The sequence below is a fragment of the Aspergillus stella-maris genome, assembly GCF_047715825.1.
Source record: "Aspergillus stella-maris strain CBS 113639 unplaced genomic scaffold BDV14scaffold_7, whole genome shotgun sequence".
Lineage (NCBI taxonomy): Eukaryota > Fungi > Ascomycota > Eurotiomycetes > Eurotiales > Aspergillaceae > Aspergillus > Aspergillus stella-maris.
In genome coordinates, this window is record NW_027396801.1 from 110,963 (window position 1) to 132,997 (window position 22,035).

At 52.6% G+C, this 22,035-nt stretch overlaps 10 protein-coding genes across 10 annotated transcripts; 5 read left to right on the forward strand and 5 right to left on the reverse strand.

The window, feature by feature from the left end:
• Positions 1-136: 136 nt before the first annotated feature.
• On the reverse strand, positions 137-3,954 carry BDV14DRAFT_187533 (uncharacterized protein; the record flags this gene model as incomplete). Its single annotated transcript, XM_073770962.1, has 7 exons — positions 137-169; positions 232-1,317; positions 1,354-1,711; positions 1,751-2,067; positions 2,104-2,273; positions 2,670-2,860; positions 3,359-3,954. The coding sequence occupies 7 exons, from the start codon at positions 3,952-3,954 to the stop codon at positions 137-139; spliced, it is 2,751 nt and encodes a 916-aa protein (XP_073631703.1).
• A 1,526-nt stretch (positions 3,955-5,480) lies between these two features.
• On the forward strand, positions 5,481-6,809 carry BDV14DRAFT_166648 (quinone oxidoreductase family protein). Its single transcript, XM_073767526.1, has 2 exons — positions 5,481-6,456; positions 6,513-6,809. Exons 1-2 carry the CDS (start codon positions 5,501-5,503, stop codon positions 6,733-6,735), a joined length of 1,179 nt encoding a protein of 392 aa, XP_073631704.1. The 5' UTR covers positions 5,481-5,500; the 3' UTR covers positions 6,736-6,809.
• On the reverse strand, positions 6,810-8,564 carry BDV14DRAFT_166650 (uncharacterized protein). Its single transcript, XM_073767527.1, has 5 exons — positions 8,325-8,564; positions 8,190-8,275; positions 8,112-8,129; positions 7,811-8,059; positions 6,810-7,753 (listed from the first exon to the last, which is right to left on the reverse strand). Exons 1-5 carry the CDS (start codon positions 8,442-8,444, stop codon positions 6,829-6,831), a joined length of 1,398 nt encoding a protein of 465 aa, XP_073631705.1. The 5' UTR covers positions 8,445-8,564; the 3' UTR covers positions 6,810-6,828.
• A 465-nt stretch (positions 8,565-9,029) lies between these two features.
• Positions 9,030-11,180, forward strand: BDV14DRAFT_166652 (inositol polyphosphate multikinase). Its single transcript, XM_073767528.1, has 3 exons — positions 9,030-9,078; positions 9,147-9,603; positions 9,791-11,180. The coding sequence occupies exons 2-3, from the start codon at positions 9,515-9,517 to the stop codon at positions 11,037-11,039; spliced, it is 1,338 nt and encodes a 445-aa protein (XP_073631706.1). The 5' UTR covers positions 9,030-9,078; positions 9,147-9,514; the 3' UTR covers positions 11,040-11,180.
• Positions 11,181-11,247: 67 nt separating this feature from the next.
• Positions 11,248-12,246, forward strand: BDV14DRAFT_196559 (uncharacterized protein; the record flags this gene model as incomplete). The annotated part of the gene is made up of 2 exons (XM_073772469.1): positions 11,248-11,960; positions 12,024-12,246. 2 exons carry the CDS (start codon positions 11,248-11,250, stop codon positions 12,244-12,246), a joined length of 936 nt encoding a protein of 311 aa, XP_073631707.1.
• A 163-nt stretch (positions 12,247-12,409) lies between these two features.
• Positions 12,410-12,879, forward strand: BDV14DRAFT_196560 (uncharacterized protein; the record flags this gene model as incomplete). The annotated part of the gene is made up of 2 exons (XM_073772470.1): positions 12,410-12,719; positions 12,782-12,879. The coding sequence occupies 2 exons, from the start codon at positions 12,410-12,412 to the stop codon at positions 12,877-12,879; spliced, it is 408 nt and encodes a 135-aa protein (XP_073631708.1).
• Positions 12,880-13,523: 644 nt separating this feature from the next.
• On the forward strand, positions 13,524-15,273 carry BDV14DRAFT_196561 (major facilitator superfamily domain-containing protein; the record flags this gene model as incomplete). The annotated part of the gene is made up of 2 exons (XM_073772471.1): positions 13,524-14,897; positions 14,950-15,273. The coding sequence occupies 2 exons, from the start codon at positions 13,524-13,526 to the stop codon at positions 15,271-15,273; spliced, it is 1,698 nt and encodes a 565-aa protein (XP_073631709.1).
• A 1,278-nt stretch (positions 15,274-16,551) lies between these two features.
• BDV14DRAFT_130570 (putative TFIID and and SAGA complex TAF10 subunit) lies at positions 16,552-17,721 on the reverse strand. The gene is made up of 2 exons (XM_073766097.1): positions 17,196-17,721; positions 16,552-17,113 (listed from the first exon to the last, which is right to left on the reverse strand). The coding sequence occupies exons 1-2, from the start codon at positions 17,553-17,555 to the stop codon at positions 16,658-16,660; spliced, it is 816 nt and encodes a 271-aa protein (XP_073631710.1). The 5' UTR covers positions 17,556-17,721; the 3' UTR covers positions 16,552-16,657.
• Positions 17,722-17,867: 146 nt separating this feature from the next.
• Positions 17,868-20,720, reverse strand: BDV14DRAFT_130590 (putative MYB DNA binding protein (Tbf1)). Its single transcript, XM_073766098.1, has 4 exons — positions 20,558-20,720; positions 19,903-20,447; positions 19,200-19,853; positions 17,868-19,146 (listed from the first exon to the last, which is right to left on the reverse strand). The coding sequence occupies exons 1-4, from the start codon at positions 20,673-20,675 to the stop codon at positions 17,935-17,937; spliced, it is 2,529 nt and encodes an 842-aa protein (XP_073631711.1). The 5' UTR covers positions 20,676-20,720; the 3' UTR covers positions 17,868-17,934.
• A 160-nt stretch (positions 20,721-20,880) lies between these two features.
• Positions 20,881-22,008, reverse strand: BDV14DRAFT_166663 (uncharacterized protein). Its single transcript, XM_073767529.1, has one exon. The coding sequence runs from the start codon at positions 21,622-21,624 to the stop codon at positions 21,208-21,210; it is 417 nt and encodes a 138-aa protein (XP_073631712.1). The 5' UTR covers positions 21,625-22,008; the 3' UTR covers positions 20,881-21,207.
• Between the last annotated feature and the right edge of the window lie 27 nt (positions 22,009-22,035).

Genomic DNA, 22,035 nt, shown 5'->3' on the forward strand with positions numbered 1-22,035 from the left:
GGACCGATCATACCCCCTCCTCTGATCCTCAAGCAACTCATCCTGCCTATCGCGGAACCTCTTCTCGGCCTCGAACCGCGTAATCGCCATCCACTTAATGAACGGCAGATCATCCCGCCTTACCGCATCGTTGAATTTAGCCCGGATCCGAGGCGAGTACAGCTGGCAGCTTGCTTCGCGGCTACTGCTGGGGTTGCTGGACCCTGTATCGGCCGGGAGTAAGCGCATGACAGATGAGAAGTCCCTTGCGATCGGGTGCCGCGCTTTCGACAGAGGCCAGACGGTATCATCGTAGCAGTCTTCGCAGACTGTGAACTCGGGAAGCTGAGGCATGAAGTGCCACTTGTCGAATACGAGGCGGCTGCGGCGGCAGTCACGGAGGACGACCTTGCGGCGGGCGTAGGCCAGGAATTCACCTAGGTCAGGCTTCGCCTCGTCTTGCTCTGCGCGGTTGGACGCGAGATCTAGAGCGTCGATGTACCGGATAAAACGCGGGGAGTCGGCGACGAAGTCGCAGACGCGTTCTTGCGGGGCAGTGCTGCGTTGGAATGTATCGCGATGAATGGGCATGAGGAGGCGGATGTTGCGGACGCAGGCGGAGCAGATGTTGAACTGCGGAAGGTAGGAGCCTGTGTCTGGGTCGACGATGCGGTACCAGTGTTGGTCGTTGATGATGCGCCCCGTGCAGAACTTAGGACCCTGAGCGTGCGAGGGGCGAGTGACTTCTTGGAGAACGTCGAGGGTTTCGAATTTCTTTTTGAGGGTTTGCATCCAGGCTAGACGGGGCCAGGGCTCACTCATTGCGCAGCGGATGGGTTCAGTCCTGGATTTGGGTGCGGCCAGGATGAGACGGTCGCGAAACTTGGACTTGCGCATTTGCTTGACGCAGGATGGGCAGATGTCGAGGTGAGTGAGACCTTCAATGGTGTACCAGTCTTGGTATCCTGCAACGGGGATAGATCGGGGGCAGGGAGACAGCGTCAGGCCTGTGTTCGGTGATGAAGAGCGGTTCGAGTCTGAATCACTGTCTGATCCTGTCCGCGTAAGGGCATTCTCGTGGTCGACCTTGATGAGAGCCTGAGAAGGGTAAGGGTATTCGAGTGGGTTCTCAGCAAAGGCCACTGTGCGTCTGCGTGCAGCCTTGGTAGCTGCCGGCGTTGATCGGTCGAGGGAACGAGATCTCAACGCCGACTTCAGCGCTGGCTTGGGTGGAGGAGTTGTCTCTTTCTTGACAACAGGCGACTGTTCAAGGGTAGGGAACTGAGTGAGACGGCTCGAGGATTCAGAAGGAGAGTCTGTAGGCCAGGCACCTGGTGGCTGAGTTGAGCGACCGCGATCTGAGCTTTGAGATACCGGAGGACTTGGAGTCTTCGACTTGCTCGAGTGCGTTTGAGCAGAAACATTCTGCTGCGGAACATCACGCTGCTCACGACGGACCTTCAACTTCTCTTCCAACCTTTCGGCAACGCTCAAGCCTGGGGACGGAGGACCGTCTGGAGCTTTTGTGCTGTGGCTGGAAGGTCGAGTGACCTGGTTGGGTCGAGTGGCAGCAGTACCATACTCGGACTTGCTGGAGCGAATGGGAGCTGTTGACGTGGCAGTAGGCGCTTGCTTCAGGTTCGAAGACTCCTTGACAGTGGAGGAGTGGCGAGGTGCTTCTGCTGGAGGGTTCGGCAGAGGGTTCAAGGGGATGGACCGCAGAGGCATGTTGCTTAGAGAAATGGTCTGTAATGTCGGAGGCGTCTCAGACAATGACCGTGGAGGTGGAATTGTGGAATTGAAAGACTTGTACTGTGTCTCATCCGAAGCAACTGAAATAGTACGTTGAGTTGTTTGTGGTACCTCAGGCATCGACCTCGGTGGAAGCATCTCCACTCGGACGCCAGAGTCTCTGACAATTGTCTCGGGCTGATAGGGCACAGAGATAGGGCGGGGCTTTGGTGGTTCATCATCCGGAGGAGTCGGTAGTGGACGTGGTATTGTTGGTTGGCTTTGGCGTGTCACCTCATGCATAGGTTTAGGCGGAGGCGCGGGCCCTCGTGCGCTAGTGTCTCGAATTGGTGCAGGCTGGGGTAAAGCAGCGGGCAATGGCCTGTTCTGGACTTCTTGAGGCACCGGAGCTGGCCGCGACTGGTAAGTCTGGGGTTGCGGAACAAATGCAGGCTTCGGTGGAAGCGAGCCAGTGCGAAAGTGGGAATCTCTCCCTGAAGGTGACTGGGATGAAACAGTGGGAATCGGCCTGTTCTGGCCTTCCAGAGGTTCTGGAGCTCGAGCTGGGTAGTGTTGGAGTTTTACTACTCCTGGTGCTGGCTTCGGCGGAAGCGAGCCAGATCGCACATGAGATTCCCGAGGCTGAGCCGGACCAGTAGGCGATGATCTGTTCTGGGTCTCTTGAGAGGCCGCGAAAGATCGAGATGCTGGCTGAGGTGGAGGGAGGGAGCCTGTTCGTAGACTCGAATCCTGAGTTGATTCAGACCGTGGCCGCACAGTTGCTGTGGTGGTGCTTCGCTCACTCCTGTCCCGGCGCACAGAGGGGGTGCGAGACGGAATATTCTGCGATGTCTGCACTACTTCTGGTGATGACTTTGGAGGGGGGTTCGGTCTCACTGCGGGCTGAGCGCGTTCCGGATGGATATATGTAGTCGGAACAGTAGAGCTCTGCTGCTCACGCTCTCGAGGACTCGCGGACGCGACAGCCTGGCGCCTCTCGGCCATTTCAGGCATAGGCTTCGCCGATGAGGTGGTCTTCACACTGGGATTGCGGACTGGTTCCGGTTGAGAAGGTCTAGTAGGTGGGCCAAACTTTGGCTCTTCCTGCCCTCGGTGCACAGAAGGAGTGCGGGAATGGGAATAACTCTTGCTAGCGACTTCCGGAGTTGACTTGGCCGGGGAGCTCATCCGCACCCGCGCCGACTCGGGCTCTTCATATCGGGTTGAGGAACGGGCGACATGTGGCTCCTGTCCTCGGGACATTGAAGAAGTACGTGAGTGAGAAGTAGGCCTTCTCTCGGTCACGTCTGGGGTCGACTTCGCCGGAGTACTCATGCGCACCCGCACTGACTCCGGGTGCTGTTCTTGTCCTCGGGGCAGTGAAGGTGTGCGTGCTTGTGAGGTAGGCTCATATCGGGATGATGAGCGGCTCGTGTACTGTTCCTCTCGGGCCGACGAAGAGGTGCGCGAGTGAGAAGGAGGCCTCCTCTCAGTGACATCCGGTGTCGACTTTGCTGGGGATTCCGTCCTAACTCGCACCGGCTCCGGTTGGGTATATCTGGTCGGCGAAGGGTTTGAGTGCTGCTCTGGCTCTCGTCGAATGGATGTAGTACGGATTAGGGCCGGCTCGGTCTTCTCAGGCATGTACTCCTTAGGCTTGGGTGGAAGCTTCGGTGGAAGGGCGTCGTAGGTAGTCGGTGCCCGAGGAGTTGGTTCCGGCTCGCGAGGGTTAGGGCTCGGTCTCTGGCTGGTAGGAAAACTTCCGGGAATGTCAGGAATCTGTGTATGAGAGGGTCTAGACTGTTGACTGATGGGAGAAACACCCTGGGATCTTGGTGGGCTCCTTGAACGTGGCTTTCCTGAATCCTGAGACAAATTTTCCCCGGCCGGACGGCGGATTGGGTCCTGTTTTGGTCCTTGTCTGGTATCCATTTTGGAAGTGTAAGAAGGGTTTGCATTAAAACCGGACGGACGGAATCCTGAGGATTGTTTTTCTTCGACATCAGAAGAAGAGTTTTTTGGAGCATTGACCGGAGCATGGACCGTGTCAACATCCAGAATCAAGGGAGATTGCTCGAAGGTGCCTCTGGATTTGGCACCTTCGAATCCTGATAGCTCTCCAACGCGGGATTTTCCATGTAACTCACGGCATAGGGAGTCAACTTCATCCTCGACAAATGGGCCGGGTGGCCGCTGAGCCTGCTTGCGCCAGCGCAAGGGCATTCCGATGGACGAAGAAAACATTAGGAAAAAACGGCAACCAAAGCAAAAAGCAAAATGAGTCCTAGGATAGGGTCCGAAATAGGTCTTGTGGGAAGACCAAAACTTATCCGGTTGCGCTGACGTAGTGAATTGTAGTTAATTTCCAGGCAGTGTTCATGGTATGTATGAAGAGTGTATCGTGTTGATGGAGTTGTTGCTGAAACGCCGCGGGGCCAGTAGGTGGTCAATGAGCTTTTATACCGAGAAAGAATAGCAGGAAGAGAGACAAATCGAAGCCGCCTGTTGCTATTAAGGAATAAGAAAAGTAGTTGTACAAGGGTATCGGTGATATACAGAATGTCAAAAGAAGAAGAAAGGGGGCGAGCGACAGAGGGATAAAAGCAAGTATATAAGGCTCCCGTCAGCGGAGCCGACCTTGGGCAGCGCCATCAAACATTTTGGCCCTATGAGACGCTCAGCCCGCAGGTTGGGCGGCAGAAGTCGACAAATCAGTTCCAAAAGGGGATGAAACACAGCGATCGTGGCTGAGTATTGAGGACTGCAACAATGCCAGTGGGTGATATTTCTGGTCCAGGGGGACTTTTGTTCCTCGAAACGTGTTGTTGAAGCTCCATATGCACTCCATATGTGGTCCTGCATTGCGAACGGCTGCCCTACAAAGTAGTCCAAACCTACTTTGCTGGCGACAACAATTGTTCAAAAAGTGGGGAGCAAGAAAAATCTATCCCGGCCACATCGAATGTGATAACGTCAGGGGCGTCAATGCTAGATTGACTGCAAGGGAGAGCAACCAGTCAGCCTGCGGCAAGACCATCTCGTATCTATATTGGGCGGCGCGTCTCCATGCGTTCGCTGCCCATTGGAAGCCGTGTGCAATCACAGTGTAATTCCATTGATCCTGATGATGAGTTGTCCAGTTGGTGTTAAAAAATCCCGTCTGCTTTGACTCATCGAGGCAGTGAACATTGCAGTTCAGCCGGCGATCAACAATGTAAAGGCTGTTGACAGGCGATGGAAGGTGTACATTGCAACGGGAATGGAGGATCGAAGAAGGCGTGGGTCCTTTGGGCAGCCATCGCCGCACCGCCGAGTCAGGTGCCGCTAACCTATCTTGTCCTGCACAAAAATGCATGTTCAGTCATTTGCTTACATACTATGCATTACCCAGTTTATGCACCTCTCCATCAGAGTGCGGAATTACGGCAAGATCGGGAAGCTTCCGATGCATCGGATGGCAGAAGCTTAGTATGCTCTATGATCTTGCTGACACTCTTCACTCTGCATCTTTGCCTGAGGAGCTATACCGCAGGGTATACTGGATGGAAGGAATAGACACGTTGAAATACGTACAAGAGTATTGATATCTTGCCCGCTTGTTAGCCATACGACACCTACAAGCGCGGGGAAGCACAACAAGATGAAGTCATCCGAGGTACAAGGTCGTGGAGAGCGCGGATAAGCTCCCTCGCAACAGCTCGTCTGACAAATCAAGAAACTCCAGCGGACTTGCGGACTACGGAGTATATTTAAGTTCCCATCCAACACCCCATACCTTCTTGCTCTGTAAATGTATTCTCGAACAGCAATTCCCCGCATTGCCTCCTCCGCCTATCCCACTTCAACCCCTCTATCTGCGAATCGCGCGATCAACCGACTCTCCTCGCTCACATCCCACCTAGCAACCAGACAAACACAACCCTCACCAATTCACTACACTCAACACCGCAATCTATCAACCGCCAAAATGCCTCCCGTCCCCTCAACCATGAAAGCCATCGTGACCGAAAAGACCGGCGGTCCCGAGGCCCTCGAAGTCCGTACCAGCCACCCCGTCCCAAGCGCAGGCGAAGACCAACTCCTCGTGCGCAACAAAACAATCGGCATAAACTACATCGACACCTACTTCCGCACAGGCCTTTACCCCTCGCCCAAGCCCGAGATTCTAGGCCGCGAGGCCATTGGTACCGTTGTTGCCGTCGGTCCCGGTGCGAACCCCTACAACTTCGCTGTCGGCGACCGCGTCGCTTGGCTTTCGACGGGCTCCTACGCTGAGTTCTCGGCTGTCCCGCAGGCAAAGAGCATTAAGGTTCCTGAGGGACTGTCTGATGAGGATGTCATGGGTTCGTTTTTGAGCGGGATGACGGTGCTCTCGTTCGCGAAGGAGACGTACCCTGTCAAGAAGGGGGATACTGTTCTCCTTCACGCTGCGGCGGGGGGTGCTGGATTCCTCATGACGCAGATTTTGAAAGATTTGGGTGCTACGGTTATTGGGACTGCTGGTGGGAAGGAGAAGGTTGAGCTTGTGAAGAGCCTTGGTGCGGATCACGTTATTGATTACCGTAGTGAGGAGGGCAGGGACTGGGTTAAGAAGGTGAAGGAGATTACGAATGGACGGGGTGTGGATGTTGTTTATGATTCTGTGGGTAAGGATACTTGGGAGGGGAGCTTGGAGGCTGTGGCTAGGAAGGGGACTATTGTTTGGTTTGGAAATGCTAGTGGGCCGGTGCCGCCTCTTCCTTTACCGTGAGTATTACCTGGATTGATTGATGCAAATGGCATTGGTTCTAATTGAGAAACAGGAAATTGAGCCCCAAGTGTGTCAAGGTCGCCAGGCCGACCCTGTTCGGCTACATCGAGACTCGTGAGGAGTTTGAGTTCTACGTCAACGCTTTGTTTGATCTTCTCAAGTCTGGAAAGCTCAAGGTCAAGGTCCACAAGACGTATCCCCTTGACCAGGTCGCCGATGCACACCGTGATTTGGAGGGAAGAAAGACAACAGGAAAGCTTCTTCTCAGCGCGTAAATAGCCATTATACGGCAAAGAAATAGTTCTGATGATGACTGCAAGAAATGACAGATCTAGATACAGCCTATCCACTGTAACCCACTAATTGCCTCAGAGACATTCCAAAGGCTCTAGGTCTCCCAAGTTTGCATCAGTGACTTCATTCCCCTCAATTGCGATCTTCTCCTCGTCGGCCTCTTCCTTCTCGTCTTTGTCGCTTGCGGTTAGAGCGCGAGGCTTCTTCCAGCCGAGCATGAGCTCATTGGCGAGAGACGTATAGATAGAGCAGTAAGCCCGGAGAATCTCTTCAAAGTAGTGAATCCCGCAATTCACCTCCCAGACACGTGCGATGATCTTCATACCAGGATAACAGAATTCCAAGAAGCGCTCTTCCAGGAAGAATGTAAGCTGCTTCTTTGACTGTCTCTTTTCCGTCCATTCCTGGCGCTCCTCGTCGGAAAGATCATACTCCGGCTCAGCAGGGTCCCAGTAGACGGTTGCATGCAGCACTCCGACGGGGTGAAGATCGGGGGCTTGCTCCGAGTAGATTTGACGCTCTTCGTCAAGGAGGAAACGCACTTCCGTTACTTCGAAGCCGTGGGTACCCTCCAGCTGAGTTGCCTTGAGTTTTCCGTGCTTGCCCATATGCTGGAAGAGAATCGCAAGCTCATCCGTTCCGGCAACACCCAAGCCAAATCTGAGCCCTTTCTGTGCGTCATCTTTGGTCATCAATAGCGTGTCATGCTTGGGGTTCTTCCACTGGTTGTCGTCAATGTATAGGTCGTGATCGAGCCCACCGAAAAGAGTAGCGCAGGCCACGTTGAAGTCGCTGGATGGACTGGCCATGAGCTGCTGGTTCTTCCAAAGCTCCTCCGTGGCAATGTCGCACGAGGCTCGAGCGTCATCTATGCTCTGCTTATACTCAGGGCAAACGTCATGGTAGAGGAGGTAGGATAGGAAGCTCCGAATGGTGACCGTTGCTAGCTTTATCATGTCCTGGCTGTAAGGCATGAAGAAGAAAGGGAAATAGGACGTCCTGTCAAACCAATTCAGTTAGCTCTCTGCGGAAACACTAAGCCGCAGCTGCTCTTACAGAAACCCTTTTACCACGGTATCAAAGTCGATGGTCAGATGGGAAGTATCCTCGCTGATGGCCGTCTTTCCTCTTGCCAGCAAGATCTGCTCATTGTCCATCTCCTTCAAACCGCGGTCGTCTGTTCCAGCAAACATCTTGGGGCCGACATCAATGCCTCCGTATGCAAGGTACTTGTGGAACACCTCCAGTCTGTCAGACTCAATCCGCCTGTTCTTCGAGAATCGTAGTATCGCGGCTTCCAGGCGGCTGTCGAGGTGTCAGTATCCGGCGAGCGTGATGTGCATCGTGGGCATCTTACTGAACGATAGGCTGGGAGCTGGTAAGATAGACGTCAGCAGTGTTATTAGCAGTCCTATAGGAGTCAGAGATGACTTACACATGATAAAGATCGAGCTCGAATTGGTGCTCTTCCGCGGTGATTGGCGCGTCAACGTAGTACTCTTCGAAGCCCGTTGGTTTGTTCTAAGTCTGTAAGCTGCAAGTCATTGGGAAAGGTCCATTGGTGTTATACCCTCCCTCTTTTACTCTTCGGTTTGCGGCTCTTCTTCTTCTTTTTCTTGGATATCTCAAGAGTCACTGAAGCCTCTGCATGCTCGTCTTGGGTCGCTGGGAGGCTCTCGTTTTCGGACATGGTGAGTTGGATTTGATCAACGACTGAAAGCCCGGAGTCTCAAAGAAAAGGAGGTGGGGACAAGTAGCTAAAGAAGATGTAAGGTAGATGGAGAACAAAGATGAGAAAAAGAGAGAGAGGGGGGGGGAGGGAAGTAGATAGCTGGGAAGGGGAGGTAACGGCGGGGAGTTAGCCTGCAAACAGAAGCAGCAAGCCGATAGAGTGATAGTGAAAGGGATTCTAAGCCTCACTCACTGCATTATTACTATTTAGGTGACAAGGATTGAGTACCTAGTCATACAGGACTTCAATGTGTTCAAGAGTGATCACTCGTGGCATCTCTACCCGTCTACAGAGTACTTGGCCTAGGGACGGGGCATGTTGCTGATGCTCCATGGCCTCTACCAAAACAGGTTAAATAAGAACCAAGTGACTTGGTGTGCAAATAGCCGTAGATCAACCGAGCAAACACATGCGCAGCGAGCCATTGACATCATGGTGGAATGTTTGGAGAGGTCCGTGGGAGCTGAGATGAAGCTGAGGGGGACACCGGCGTCAGCACAACCAGGAATATATTGAGGCGCACCTTAATATAATCAGCAACCACTGAGAGAAGACCAAGACTCATGCAAACCAGCCTTGCAGAAAGCCAAAGGTACCCAAGCCATAAGGCAGAGCAATTCCGGGCTATTTAATCGCAACTGTCACCCTGACTATCAGTAGGGCGCCGATCGGATTTGCGCTGCAGACCAACGGCTGTCGCAACGCTGCTCTTTGTCACCCCAGCTTCCCCTGCCCTTTCCCACCAACTCTCCTACTTCTACTTTCTGGTTTCCTAACTTCTCCTCTGTCTTATCTGTTGATTGCCTACCTGATCGTTTTCCTTTCTGCGCCATTTTCCTGTCTTTTTCTCTTTGCTTCGTTCGCGTTCCACAGCGCTGTCCTTCCCGCTGCTTATCGCTGTCCGTTGCGACTGCGGAATGCCATCGAGCGTTTGGTCACCCTCGAGCTGTATATGACCTGTCTGCGCTGCTTTCCTTGCTATCTATTCTTGGATCTACTTGCAGTCCAGCTGAGCGAGGTGACCAATCATGCCTTCTTCTGCCAAATCCGACGTCTCGAAGAGCCAGAAGCTCGACAATGATGACTTTGTGGCCTTCGATCATGCTGCGGCTGGACAGTAAGTGACAGCTGGATTCTCCCCCCTGCGACTCAGCCCTGTGAGACCGATAAAATTAGAGCGATTTCGCCTTCATCTAATTTGGCTTATCTTGCTTTTTTTGTACCTGAGCTTCGCACTGCCCTTGTTGCTTTCCCCGCATTTTGCGAACTCGTAAGGCTGACCATGATTTGTTTTTCTGCGACAGCGACGGTGTCCGCCAAACGCTCTCCGGTTCCTTCATTGCGAAACCATGCACCGCCCAAGAAATAGCTTTCTACGAGTCCATGTCAAATCATCCCGAGTTCCGCGAATTCATCCCCACCTATATTGGAACATTGACCTCCGCCGACCAGCAGCAACCAGCTGCTGCTCTCACTGCCGCGGCTGCTGCCCAGCAAGGAGCTATCGTCATCCCGAGTTCCGATCAGCCATCCTCCGCGGAGGCCCCGACCAGCAGCGAAACGCCCCGACCAATATCAGCCGGAAAAAGCGCAGTTGACGCAGTATCCTGGACCCCGTCTGTAGCTGGAGGGAAAAAGCTGGACACTGGATTATCGATTGTGCTGGAGAATGTTGCGTCTGGGTTCAAGCGGCCGAATGTCTTGGACGTCAAGCTCGGCGCAAGACTTTGGGCTGACGATGCTATTCCTGCGAAGCGCGCCAAATTGGACGCAGTGTCGCAGGAGACGACCAGCTCGTCGCTTGGTTTCCGCATCGCAGGGATGAAGGTTTGGACGGGCGTGAATGGCGAGGCCGACGAAGGCAGCAAGACCAACCCTTACATCACACGCTATCACAAATCGGAAGGCGCCAAAGGGGAGGTGACCGAGCTTGATGGCTACAAGCGCTACGACAAGTGGTATGGACGGTCCTTCAAGGCCGAGAACGTGAAGGAAGGACTGGAGACATACCTTGCGGGCGCAAAGACTGCTGAAGCCGACCACTCCAAGCTAGTCGCTCACCGGCTCGTAGACGGGCTCAAACGTGTCCAGAATGTCCTTGAATCAGAAGAAAGCCGCATGTACTCGTCGAGCGTGCTTATCATCTACGAAGGAGACCCAGAAGCGATGAAACTCGCTCTAGAGGAGGAGAAGAAAGCAAAGGAAGCTCCTGCGCAATCATCGGACCAGGAAGATGAAGACGAAGATGACCTGGATGGCTTTAAGATCCAAGAGGGTGGTACAATCGACATCGCCACTCTTGCGGCTGCTGGTATCCCCGTCGGCGAAAGCGGAGTGCCCGGCCAGTCAATCAACATTACCATTGATCCGAGCGCAGCTCAATTGAAAGATCTCGAGGATGATGAGGACGAGGAGGATGGGCCGAAAGTACACGATCTTCGTCTCATCGACTTTGCTCACGCCAGCTGGACACCTGGTCAAGGATCGGATGAAAATGTCCTCGTCGGAGTGCGGAACCTTGTTCGCATATTCGAGGAGCTATTGAAAAAGTGAAATCTTGCCATATATCCAAGTATTAGTCAATCTACGGCACAGCATTTCAGGTCGCTGGCGACTCGCGATGAGTGTCTTGCTTCAAATCCCAAGTATTTAGCCTAGCTTAGAACATCTCAATTACATTCTGATACCATAGCCACCACCGCCATCATGCAGAATTTAGTCTCTACCCCTGAAGGACAACAGCACCCCAGCCATAGTGATGATGTCACTCTCAGCCCTACCGGACCTGAAGATCCCCGAAGGTATTCCAACCAAAGTACTCCGTAGGAAAATCATAATAATAGGCGGCGGCATATCCGGCTGCACCGCATACCTCTCCCTCAAAAAACACCTCCCACCTGCCCCACACTTGAACCACGAAATAACCATCTACGAAGCCTACGACACGAACCTCAGCACAACCGCTTCAGACCGCGACGACACAGCCTCAGGCGCAACACACTCCCCGACTCTTGTGGTTGGAGGCGGTCTCGGTCTCTTCGCTAGTGGGTTCGATGTTAAGGAGATCGTGCGTGATATTGTGAAGGGTGGATATGCAATCGCGCATCATAATCTGAGGAGTAGGAATGGGGCGCTGCTTGTGAGGATGGATTGTACTGCTGATCCTGTTAAAAGCTCAGATGACGATGAGGATGGGAGTATGAGCGGGAACTTGGCTGGGGAAGGCGTGCATTTGCTTGGGACGAGTCGGCATTCGCTCTGGGCGAGTCTGAGGCGCCGGAGTCCGGATGGGGATATAGTTACTGCTAGAGTAAGCAGGGTTGTTGCGAGGGATGGTGGGATGAATGAAGTTCAATTTGCGGATGGGAGGGAACCTGTTGAGGCGGACCTGGTTATTGGTGCGGATGGGATCAAGGGCGTTACGAAGGATGCGCTTTTTCCGGGGGAGGAGGGTAGGCTTAAGCCTGAGTATCAGTAAGTACTTATTCATTTTATCCCAGCCGATTGTTGAAGCATGTTGTTGATATGTTGATGCAGGGGCCTCGTCGGAGTAGGAGGATTCATAACCTCAGAAGAAGTCAAAGGCCTCGTCGAGAAAGGCTCCATGAACCTGCTTCTCGGTGGCAACGGGTTCTTCGGCTACTTCTGCTCGACCAGCTCGTCATCGTCGCCAAATCGCGACTCCAAATCGCGACTCCAAATCCCATGTCTCAGAGCCCGGGTCGCATCTAGGATGGTGGTCTACATACGCAGCGGATGAATGTCCTGATCCCAAAACAATCAACGTAGACGCAGTCACGAATCAGCTCCGCGAGAGGCACGCCCATTGGAAGGACCCGACTATCCAGAAAATTCTGGGCTCCTAAATGTAAAGAGTATGTATCCAACCTGGACATCACCTCAACTATCAACTTGGGAGAAGGATGGCGTCATCCTTGTTGGCGACGCAGCGCATGCTCTTCCTTCAACGTCGGGACAAGGATCCGCAGGCTCTGGAAGACGTTGAAGCGTTCACACTGTTGCTCAGTCATACCTTACGAGCTGCGTACCAGAATGGTTCTCATGACATTATGGCGGATAAGAAAGCAATCACTACAGCTGCGAAGCAGTATATGCAGATTCGTCGTCCGCGGGTCCGGAGCCTTCTTGAGGCTGCACAGCGCATGCAGAATAGTAAGCGTGGACTGGGCGTTATTGCTGAGTATATCATGTACTGTGCAATGTGGATTGCGGGTATGTATACCTACATATCAGACACCGACAACGACATTCTATGTGTACTGAATTGGGTATAGGATGCTTTCCCGGATTAATGTCGCGGTCAGTGAAGCGCGTGATCAACTATAATATCTCCGAAGAAGTAAAGACGTCTCTTGAGCGGCAGCGAAAGTGATATATAATCTTGTTCACTTTATAATGATGGAACGACTCTACTCTGTAACAATCACAACCCGTCCAGTAATGGTTATTGATGCCAAGGCTTTATACTGGGACGACAAGGCTGATCTACTGCCGTCGGGAATAATTACCACTTTCAAGCAGCTCGGACTTTGGAGCAAGTTTCCTTTCCTGAACGTCACTCTTCTATCATTGTCCTTCGTCACTTCCATTTGTTTACCTACATACTTTCCTAGACTCGGACTCGAAAGAGACATCGTGCCCGTCTCGGCGACTTTGAAGGTGGCCGCTAGCTCTATGTACGATATGCTCTGACTCAGGCTCTCCAAAAGTGCTGCAAAGAGATCTAAGCGCCTGCTTATCCACAGACTTTCGAAAGTCGCCATGATGATTCGGAAACTTTGCGAACGGGTCGACGGATCCTCCAACAACCCACTAAACGAATAAGCCCACTTCGGTCGTCGGCCTTAACCAGTTCATCCAATATCTATGGAGTCTTGATTATCAATCGAAGCGGCGCGAACGCCATTCACTACTGAGTATTCTTTAGTCTCCATAGCTCCAGGTATGAAAAACCTTTAGACCCCCGTGTTCCTGAGTCACACCCCAGACTGTGACCAGAAATTGACCAACGTAACCATGCAGTCCTACCTTCAATACCGCCGCATCGGCCAGGCAGTTCGCAAACAGCTTTCCGAGAATCCAGAGTGGACTGGAAGCTCACGAAGGCAGAGCATTGACTTCGGCGCCAACCCAGACCAAAACGAGTTAACACAAGATAAGCCGTCAAGGTTGCAATCGCTTTCCCTTCCCCTGGGAGTCAAGCAAAGGGAGATTACCGACAGCAATGGCGCGCAGTCAATGGTGTTTGTGGTCGGCTGGGAGCACGGAAAGGACCCAGCGAACCCACACAATTACAGCATAACAACTCGAGTTACGGCGACCTTGATTGTATCGGCACTTGCATTCGCAGTCGGAGCGGCGTCATCGATCGAATCAGCGGTGATACCGCAAAATGCTGAAGCGTTTGGTGTCAGTGAGGTGGTTGCATCGCTAGCTACAGCAATTTACCTACTTGGATTCGCCGCCGGGTCTCTAGTGTCCGGACCACTGTCAGAGATCCTGGGCCGCAACGCCGTTTACGCTGGCTCTCTTACGCTGTTCATGATCTTCATCATGGCGAGTGGACTTGCGCCCAACATTGGCGCGCAGCTGGCTTTTCGATTTTTCGCAGGTGTCTTCGGTTGTCCTCCTCTTACCTGCGCCGGTGGAACAATAGCCGACCTCTGGAACCCGCTGGAAAAGACTCTCTCCTTCCCTCTCTACGCCATTCTTTCCTTTGGCGGACCCGTCATCAGTCCAGTTATTGCATCCTATATGGGACAGGGTACGCTTTCCTGGCGGTGGACGAACTGGATCATGCTCATTATGTCTGGACTTGTTATGGGTTTGGTTGTGCTCTTCCAGCCAGAGACATACGGCCCGCTGCTTTTAAAGTGGAAGGCAGCACATTATCGCAAGCTTACCGGCGACCGGAGGTATAGATCTGAGATGGACATGCAGAAGATTGCATTATTCTCGCGCATCACCAGTGTCTGCATACGCCAGTTTACACTTACCGTGCACGAACCGATCATTCTGTTCATCTCCCTCTATATGACAGTCATCTATATCGTGCTGTTTACCTTCTTCGATGGGTATCCGTACATCTTCCAGGAGGTATACAACATCAGCCAGGGTCTTACAAATGTCATTTTCATTGCAATGTACGTCGGCATTGCACTGTGCGCATTATGGGTACCCGTCGTGTATTCATGGACGAAAAAGGAATTCGCCGCCAATAGCGCTGAAGCCTTGTCTGGCTCAGGAACAGACACACCAGGAAACACAAGCTCAGACGATGGAGACACTGAGGAAAAGCACCCAACCAGACCAGAAAACAGACTCTGGTTTGCCATGCTCGGCGCCCCATTCATCCCAATCGGCCTCTTCTGGATGGGCTGGACAGACTACGTAAGTCCTTACCTAAACTGACCCCTTTTGATATACCTACTAACGTACTTAGAAATCAATCTCAATATGGTCCCCTATAATCGCCTCCGCGGTCTTCGGCTTCGGCACCATAACCGTCTTCATATCAAGCTATATGTACGTAATTGATTCCTACGACACCTACGCCGCGTCAGCGCTGGGCTTCATGACTGTCTCGCGGTATTGTGCTGCGGGAGGTATGACGGTTGTCGGAATCCCGTTTTATAAGAATATGGGTACGCATTATACGTTGACGATTCTGGCTTGTATTGCTGTGCTTATGACGCCGTTGCCGTATGTGTTCTGGCGGTACGGGCATGTTATTAGGGGGTGGTCGAGGTTTGCGTCGCATGTTTGAGGAAGTAAACTGAAAGAAGAGGTTTAGATAAGTGGGATATATGATTGATGATATATGATAGACTTAGATATAGATCGTTGTGTGTACAGCGGGCTGCTTATTGTAAAACGAATTAATTAATAATAGAATTGATACTATCATAAGCGACATACTGAAACTTACCTCGACCATGAAATCACTGAATTCCACCCTTTACTCGCAATTTATTATCCAGTGACTGCATGTACACTGTATAGTCCCAGCTAAGGCATCCGTGAGTCACAGCCTGAGGCAGAACTATACATTACATAATCACCATCTCCGCAACATTTTATCGCAAGTCCGCAAACCACCGCGCAACATCCGATCCCCAAACCCAACAGCCAAAATGCATGCCACTCGTGTTCTGCTCGGGCGGTCCGTGTGGAAGGGTATATCACCCCAATTTCCTTAATTGACATTGCTCTTATCTCGCGAAAAGAATAAACGCTAACTGATTCAATCCAGGCCCGAACATCGTCCCGTACGTCCAATCCCCGAAGACCCTCAAACCTCAATCAGAACAATTCACACCCAACAATCAAACCCATCGAACAACGACAACAACACTAACTTTGCCGATTGTATAGCCTCCCTCTCCCCCGCCAACTCCCCCCACCCCCCAACACCCCCCCGATCAAAACGCAGAAGCGCGCCGCAACGATCCTGCCGAATTTCGTGGGGCTCAGGTTCTCCATCCATAATGGGAAGACTTATCATGATGTGTTGATTACGGATGAGATGGTTGGAAGGAAATTGGGGGAGTTTTCGCCGTATGTATTACCCGGAGTGACACAGTGGTTGGGAAGTGGTTATGGATGAGTTAATGATTTGGCTAATTGGGTTGGTTTACAGGACGCGCAAGAGGTTCAGTTATCGTCTTTCGAAGAACAAATAGGCGGTTGCGGTGCTATCCTGGATTGGGTTGGATTGGATTCGATGGATGGATGGATTTGGTATCTGGGTTGGGAGTTCTTTTTAGCGGGTCTAAACGACAATCTGAGCCTGCGGGCTTGTGTATATCTATTTTCTGTATCAATATACAATCATACCCTATGATTACCGGACATATTCCCTTGGCGAAAGGTTTCGACTTCATTGTAGTTTATTCTGGGCGACCTTACAAGGAGACGAGTGGACGAAACAGCGTATGAGGTCTCGAAAGATCAAGTTGACATTTGATGATCAGAGTATTTTGCTGATTGCGAATCATATCAGTCTCTTTATTGAATAATCCCAATAACGCCATAAAACCCATTTCTCTTCTGCACCCATCCCAAACGCCAAATGATACCCAGGAGCAAGCAGAGCAATCCACCCATATCTCATCCTCCAATCCACATCCCCAGAGTACCCCCATCGCAAATCACCGATAAAACTCCCCCCTCTTAACACTAACCCCATACTCCGAAACCGCCATGCCCAGATCCTCCATCGTGAGCACCGTCCTCCCCTGCCCCGACCCCCCACTCCCACCACCACCAAACCCAGGCCTCTGAATCCCCAGATGCGTACCGGCCTTGCTACCTCCCTTCCCTGCATCCCCCGCGGCGCCCGCAGCACCAGCTGCACCGCCCGCTCCACCAGCCGGCATACCGAGCCCCGAAGCAGCGTTTAGCGATCCCATCGGGTTACTTGCGGAGGAGGAGTTCGAGGCGCGGATGCGCGCGTATTGGTAAGAATCTGCGGCGATGTCGGCGATGAATTTCTGGGTTGCGAGGGCGAGGAGCCGCGCTAGGTGTGGGGGGGTTTGGTTGGGGCCGTTGCCTGGGGGTGGGAGGCCGGCGAGGGTGAGGTAGTGGGCTGTTACGGCGTCGGGGATCTACATAGACAACATTAGTTAGTAGGTTATTTCGATGGAAGTGAGATTGCAAGCGACAAAGAATAAGGATAGGGTGACATACAATAGGCGCATACTCATCCATCTTCCCCAGGAACTCCCTGAGACTAGTCTCCTTCTTCGACGTTGCGGCCGCATCAACAGAGGTCGCCTGCACCGGGTTCCCAATATCTCCTTCGCCGGCAGCAGCAGGGTCCGTCGCTCCAGCTCCAGCGGTATTATTTGCGGAAGTATTCGCCATGATTTCAGCGTCCTGCTCGATCGTCGAGTCGAGCGCGGCGTCAGCGACGTCCGGTTCTATCTTCGGGACAACGGTTGTTTCGGAGGAGGATTCCGGCTGCGGTGTTGATGATGACGGCGGGATCTGTGCGCTTGGTGGTTGTTGAGATTGTTGCTGTGGTAGGGATGAGGGTGGTTCGGACATGGTGTGCGGTGCGGGTGATGAGTTGGCGGTGTTGGCGGTCGTTTAGGGCGGCAGGGGTGAGGGACAATGAGCGGTAGCTGGACAATAGGGTATGTTTTGGAGGGTATTGAGTTGATTGGTTAGATATCGATGCCTATTGACTTCTCGAAGAGGTGAAGGTGAGAGGAGAGAGGTATGAAGACAAAGAAGGGAACCATTAATGGATTTCGCTGGTTGCGCGCTGCTTCCGGACCCACTCTGCTGTCACTGCTGCTGAACCTCTACTACTACAGGCAAAATTCACTATCAATTCAATAGATTGTATTGATACAACGCTCAATTAGATCAAATATTCTTACACTCGATGTTTTACACCTTCTGGCTCCGCAGATTGACCACTTCACTGTCCTAAATGCATATTGTCCGGATGATGGTGATGATGCTGCTGCCCGAACTGCTCTCCGTGGACCTCCTTCCCCAGCGTCTGCATGAGATTCTGCTCCGCCGTCTGATCAAAGTTCGGATCAGGCGGTAGCGGTGATGCAGACATACTCTCGTGGCCATGCGCATGCGCAACCTGCTGCGGGTGAGCCCCAGCCAGCGCCATCATGCCCTTGATCCCCTCGACATGAGCTTTGTCCTCCTCACCTTGCTTCTTCTGCCGCTCGCGCGCCTCACGTTTGGCGGCCTGCGCGGGCGCACGGGTCTTGAGCTCGCCCGTAACAAATTTGAGATAGTAAGGGACCTCAATCCCGCTCTTCAAGAAGAAAAGCTTTAGGTTGCGGGCTTTGTCTTTCAGTTGCACTTGGTTACGGTCCTTTAGTGCTTCGCTAATTGTACCGCCGGGGCCGAACATGGCAAGAATTTGACTCCAGTGGGGGCCCTTGACACGGTCGAGTCCGGCCATGAGCGCGTTTTCTTCTTCAGTCGTCCATGGTCGGCGCTGGCTGGGAAGGCCGGACTTGCGGCTGCTGGGGGAGGATTTGGCAGATGCGGCCATCCGCGCTCGTTCGTAGAGAACCTGAGTCGGTTGAGATTGAGAATAATGAGGGATGCCTGGCATGTAGCCGTGATTGGCGGTAGACGAGTTGGGTCGACCTGGGATGGGAGATGGCGAAGGGTGGCTGTACTGCTGGAAGTTGGTCTGCATCGGGCTTTGCTGGAAAGTATACTGGCCGGGCGACTGCTGGTATCCTGAAGGAGCAGGGCTGGACTGGTATTGTTGTTGCGCTGGGGTATAGCCTTGCAGAATCTGGATGCCCTGTTGCTGCTGGGACGCCTGTTGTTGTTGTTGTTGTTGTTGTTGTTGTTGTTGCTGCTGAGCTTGCTGCTGCTGATATTGCTGCTGTTGCTGCTGCTGCTGCTGGGCTTGTTGTTGCTGTTGCTGTTGCTGCTGTTGAGCTTGCTGCTGAGAGCGCCTCAGCCCGTGACCTTGCAGGGCAATCTGTGCTGCTCGAGCTGCACGTGCGACCAAGTCACCGTGCATGTTCTTGTCGACTGGAACCTCTGGCGCCTGCGAGGCGACGGGAAACTGGCTTTGAAGGGGCGCGCTGGGAGGCTCGGAGTCGCCATTCGACGAAGATGGTTGTCGCCCTTTTGTGACCTTCTTTGACTAATCCGCATTAGCAGTCTGCATGTAAAGTAGAGTACAACATCGGGTCTAACCTGTTGATTGTTGATAGTGTCAAAGTTTTTTGAGATGTAAGAGCTGAGGTCCCTGAGAAAATCCTCCCAGTGGTATTTGTCAGGCAAAGCCTTCATGGCCTCCTCGTTGTTGATATCATTGAGGAGAATGTCGCGGCGCGAGCCGGCACGGTTAACAAAGTCAATCTCACTCGGAGCGGGCTGGCGAGTTCCGGGGCGTCGGTCAAGAAGCTGCTGCTCCATGTTATCCGGGAAAAGAAGGTATAGCAACTCGGTTCGTGTCCGCTCTGTGTTGTTCATCGACGCGATGAAGGCCTGGGTCTTGAGCTCCAGGAAAAGAGCTCCTTGCTGTTTCAGGAGTCGGCCACCTTCCGGAACGAAGACATCGAGGAAGTTGTCGTTCAACTCGGAGAACCCGATCTCTTGGGTACCAAAAATGCTCGAGACAAAGGACGCCAGATTCGCTTTCCGGATGATGTCGATTTGAGACGGCTCGGTAAGCTCGAGCTCGATCGGGGAAAGGAACGACTTTTTGGAGGAGTAGACTTTCTTAGTGTGGTCAAAGAGGGAGCGCATCGTTGCATAGGCCTGGCCGTTCTCAGAGTCTGGCTCGGACACAAACGAAGTGATGTCTTGGTAGGTCGACTTGGCTAGAAGAGAGAGGATTTGGGTGGACTGCAAAATTAGTTTCAATTTCAAGGAATATACAGCAAGGACAAAGTACCAGGTTGTCCAAGATCGGCAAACTCTGGATCTTAAGATGCGAATTGGCCTTGACAAATACCATTCCCTTGGGAGCCCCTTGACCCGAAAGGTCCGGCAGCTGCTGCGGCCCCATTGCGCATTGTTCCTCCACACGCTCTGAATGGTTCATAATATTCGAAATCACTGTAGCGACGTCCGAGTCAATATGCGTGTTTTGCTCCGGCGGCACCGGACTCTCGCCCGAGTGTTCGATCTGGCCATTTTTATTCCCCGGTGTTTCCACCGTGTCGACAACGCCTCCTCCGAGCGCAGATGCCAGTTCCTCTTCTATTTGGTCTCCGGCTCCTTGAAGGAGATGTGGATGATGCTCTTGGTGCTGGAACTGCTCCTGGGGCTGTTCTTGAGGCTGTTCTTGCAGTTCTGGCAGCTCTTGCGGTTGTTGCGGTTGCGGCTGCGGCTGCGGAGTCGTGTTCTCCTCCGGGTCGGTCTCGAGGCGACGTTTCTTTGCCGCTCGCGGTGAGAGGGAGCCATCATCGTCGAGGGGGTGAGATAACTTGGAGAACTCTACGAGAGATGGTAATTAGCTTTGGAAGGTCCAATGGATCACGTTTAGAGCAGCATTACTGCGCTGGTCGAGTCTGGAGGCAAAGGCGACCGCGGCAGGGGTGGCTCACCTGGGGGACCCTCCTCCTTCAGCACCGGAGAGACGGGAAGGCCAGCAGGTTCCTGACCGTCATTTGGAGGGCCGGACTCCCTTGTATCGGCCATGATGGGAGGAGATGGCGCCGACATTGGAGATGAAGTTTCCGAGATCAGCAATGAGGGCTTAGGGGTAGGGCGCGCTTGTAGGGCTTCAAGATGAAAAGAATGCTGTCACGTGTAGTCATCCTAGTATGTCAGCTCACGTGAGCGCTAGTCCAGACTTGGAAGAGCCCACACTAGCCCAGACAGGTTAGCTCCAGATCTATACGATGGCGTCACCCTTTTCTGGATGGCTGCTGGATCTCTGTGAGACTGTTAGGGCTCCAGAAAATAGGCAGAAAAAGGTTTTAAATATCACCAGATTCCCTGTTCAAGCTACCTCGAAGGACTTTGATGGCATCGGATGGGGCGGACTTACGGCAGCTTTTGAGGATGGCATAAGACTAAGTAGAAAGACGAGGAGTACTGCCAGGCAGGAGCAATCTGCCATCATTAATCACAAACTCATGCCATTACATGTATCAATATGATCAGTGAAAAGTGTTTTCGTCAACTCGCTACTAATCAATACTCTCATCGATGAGAGGGTTCAAATTCTGCACACAAAGTATCTGACCATCAGCTACACAGAAACAGAAACACCGACATCTCGACTTGGCTCAATAACCTCTTTCTCAACAACATCCACCCCTGGCATGGTGAATCCCAAATCAGGAACCTCGCCAGCAACCTCCCTATACCAATCAACCGCTCTGACTTGCTCATACCACCGACTCATCACAGGGAACAATTCCTCCATCTGCCTCCGAAAAGCCGCATACGCGCCCATCAACATGCTCGCCGTAAAAAAGTCCGCGACCGTCGCAGTCTCCCCAACAAGATACTTGCTCCCTTTCAAATGATCCTCGATATATCGGCATCGACGCAACATCGCTTGCAGCGAGTCCCCATCATTTTGCCGGATAATTTGTCGTTGTCCAACGCGTGGGAGGAAGACGCCACCGATGGCGGGGAACAAGTCGCAGTTGGCAAAGGACATCCATTGGAGGATCTCAAGCGAGGCTCTCTGGCTATCTCCTAGCAAGGCTGTCGATTCTGGTTGCGATGCGACTGTTTGACCTGGTTAGTAATGTCAACGAATATTGATTTGATGGGTGACTGCACAGTAAAGCGTGAGCGGGATGCACTCTGAGAACACGCCCCCATCAGCGCTAACAAAGGTGGGCACTTGGCCAAGCGAGTTATGCTTGCAGAGAGCCTCGTATGCTTCTTTGTTCTTGGGCTCCGCGTAAACAATCTCCAGGTCCAAGCCGTTAAGCTTGGCCAGGGCCAGCAGCGTGGTTGACCGTGGAGTTGGCTGCCATGAACATTAGCTTCTCCCCTTCACATTGATACAAGAACATACATTGTGGGTATAGAGCGTTCCGAAAGACATTGTCGATTAACTCTT